We start from the raw sequence: 2,606 nt of genomic DNA on the forward strand, positions 1-2,606 counted from the left end.
ACTGCGTCTCAAAGTTCAATTCCTTTTATATCCTAAATCAAACGTAGAAGTAGACTATTTCTAAATGAGCCTAATATTAGAATTCTTTCTATTTTCTTCTAAGGATATAACACACGCACATTTTTCAACAATAACTTCTGTAGTTAGACCTGCACTGTAGCATTGCTTTTGGCTGATACTACTGCTATAGTTGTTTCCAACAGAATGTTACTTTGTAATAAACAAAGTATTATTTTTTTTAAACAGTCCAAGAGGAAGAGGTCAAGGCGAGAGCATTTACTCTGCCCAAAATCTTTCCGCGTGAGATAAACCCGTTTTCTTTCAAATTACTTGAGGATTATGATCGAATAGAAGTTTCGTAATGTTTAAGCTTTTACAAATGTACTGATATATGTGGATGTATGTGGTATTCCGGAAACTTTGAGAAAAAATAAGTATATTTGTGCATAGTGTTCACACACGTACTTGCCCTCTTATTGGCTAGAATGGTCCCACCTGATCTCCCTGTCTTCATTCGTTGAGCACATGTATTTCCATTGATAGAGTGGTCACTCGACTCTCTTGTCAATATAAAAAATAATCTTTGCTCGGTTATGTGTATGAGTGGGCTGGTCTTTAAATGACCCGCCTAGTTCCTGTTGAAATTCTAAAGGTGATTGGCTACGCTTTGTGAGGGTGTATTTCACTGTCGTATACCGTTTGGAACAATAAATAGAGCGAACAAGACTCCTTCCAGTTCACAAGTCTGAGAAGACGCATGAAGAAGTTCTTGCTTCAACAGTGATTGAACGGAACTCCTCTGCCTTCGTCCCGCATTATAGAACATTACGGATTGATAACATAACACTTAGTTGAACTATAATAGCAATATAGTTTAAGAAACTCTATTTTTGTACTTTTCATTTTGATATAAAAGAAAATCTGCCAAGATGGAGTCTCAGATCCGCCAGAACTATCACCACGATTGCGAAGCTGCCATCAACCGGATGATCAACTTGGAGATGTTTGCCTCCTACACATACACCTCAATGGTAAGGAGTCTACCAAGATGACCGTGTTGTTGATCTACCTGTGTATTATTTTTATGCCTGGTCCTAAATGGCTTTTTTCACTTGATTTTTCTGTAGTCCTAGACCATTAATAGCCAAGAATCTCAACTCCGTGAAGTACATTTGAGTTTTACTTGGCAAGGCTATTAAGACCCTCCAGTTAGATATAGCATTCAAATGAAGTTGGGAATCTATCCTACCTCTGTCAGAGCGCGTAACAACTCATTGACAGGTTAAATGTCAGGTTACCAAGTAGACAACGGACTAGAATAGATTGATTCATCCCTATATCATCAAGCCTAGTTGCCACAACAAGAACAGAATGCTGTCATGTTTTTTTTCTTTTTCTAACTACAATGTTTTGTTTATCCACCCAGGCTTTCTATTTCTCCCGTGACGATGTGGCTCTGCGTGGCTTCGCGCATTTCTTCAAGGAGAACAGCGACGAGGAGCGTGAGCACGCCGACAAGCTACTCTCCTTCCAGAACAAGAGAGGTGGACGCATTTTACTCCAGGACATCAAGGTGAGCGCCTGAGCTTCAAACACATTTAGATTGTAGACTGATTGAGAATGTAGTTTATCACTTTTGTGTTCACTCTGTCCTGTGTAGAAGCCAGAACGTGATGAGTGGAGCAATGGGCTGGAGGCCATGCAGTGTGCTCTGCAGCTGGAGAAGAATGTGAACCAGGCCCTGCTGGACCTGCACAAGATTGCCTCTGACAAGGTTGACCCCCATGTAAGTTATGGTGGAACTGCACATCCCATGTATGTATCACATGTATGTATCACATAGAATACAGGTACTGTCCCAGGAGATTATCAGGTTGTTGTAGTTCTGATAACTAATGACACAGGATTGTGTGACCTGCTTCTTCACAGGCGCACAATAGTCCACAGATGCAGCTAATGCATAAAGGGCAGCAGGTTGTCTAGTGGTTAGAGCTTTGAGCCAGTAACAAAGTTTGCTGGGTTGAATCCCAGAGCTGACAAGGTAAAAAATGTGTTCTGCCCCTGAACAAGGCAGTTAACCTATTGTTCCACATTAGGATGCCATTGTAAATAAGTTTGTTAACGGACTTGTCTAGTTAAAAAATAGACAACTCATTATCTACACATGCCATTACCACCAGGCTCTTGTGTGTTACTGTTACAATAGTCTGTATTCATTCTCTTGTCTGACCTGTGTTTTCCCTCTAGCTGTGTGACTTCCTGGAGACTCATTACCTGAATGAGCAGGTGGAGGCCATTAAGAAGCTGGGTGACCACATCACCAACCTCACCAAGATGGATGCTGTCAAAAACAAGATGGCAGAGTACCTGTTTGACAAGCACACCCTGGGAGGCCAGAGCTAAACCACTTCCATCCCCAGGCTACGGCCTCCAGCCTCAGACCAGGACTCCTGGCTTCTCTGCTGGATCCTACTGGCTTTGGTTTTATAGGGATGGGAGAGTGTTAAACTGGTGAATTGCAATACTGCTGTGACATTGTTTCTGTTCACAACACTACTGTATTGGAGGCAAGGCATCTTGTAAAACAATTAAAAAATATCACTGAA

At 41.6% G+C, this 2,606-nt stretch overlaps 1 protein-coding gene across 1 annotated transcript; it reads left to right on the forward strand.

The window, feature by feature from the left end:
* The first annotated feature begins 676 nt into the window (after nucleotides 1-676).
* On the forward strand, nucleotides 677-2,606 carry LOC116365440 (ferritin, middle subunit-like). Its single transcript, XM_031818041.1, has 4 exons — nucleotides 677-1,031; nucleotides 1,427-1,573; nucleotides 1,661-1,786; nucleotides 2,248-2,606. Exons 1-4 carry the CDS (start codon nucleotides 930-932, stop codon nucleotides 2,401-2,403), a joined length of 531 nt encoding a protein of 176 aa, XP_031673901.1. The 5' UTR covers nucleotides 677-929; the 3' UTR covers nucleotides 2,404-2,606.

The sequence above is a fragment of the Oncorhynchus kisutch genome, unplaced genomic scaffold, assembly GCF_002021735.2.
Source record: "Oncorhynchus kisutch isolate 150728-3 unplaced genomic scaffold, Okis_V2 scaffold1237, whole genome shotgun sequence".
Classification (NCBI taxonomy): domain Eukaryota; kingdom Metazoa; phylum Chordata; class Actinopteri; order Salmoniformes; family Salmonidae; genus Oncorhynchus; species Oncorhynchus kisutch.

What these genes read in the sequence shown, in the direction of transcription:
- LOC116365440 (XM_031818041.1), top strand. Translation starts at nt 930, where the DNA reads ATGGAGTCTCAGATCCGCCAGAACTATCACCACGATTGCGAAGCTGCC. An exon ending in CCTACACATACACCTCAATG is followed by an intron (nt 1,032 to 1,426) that starts GTAAGGAGTCTA and finishes TTATCCACCCAG; the next exon opens with GCTTTCTATTTCTCCCGTGA. An exon ending in CTGACAAGGTTGACCCCCAT is followed by an intron (nt 1,787 to 2,247) that starts GTAAGTTATGGT and finishes TTTTCCCTCTAG; the next exon opens with CTGTGTGACTTCCTGGAGAC.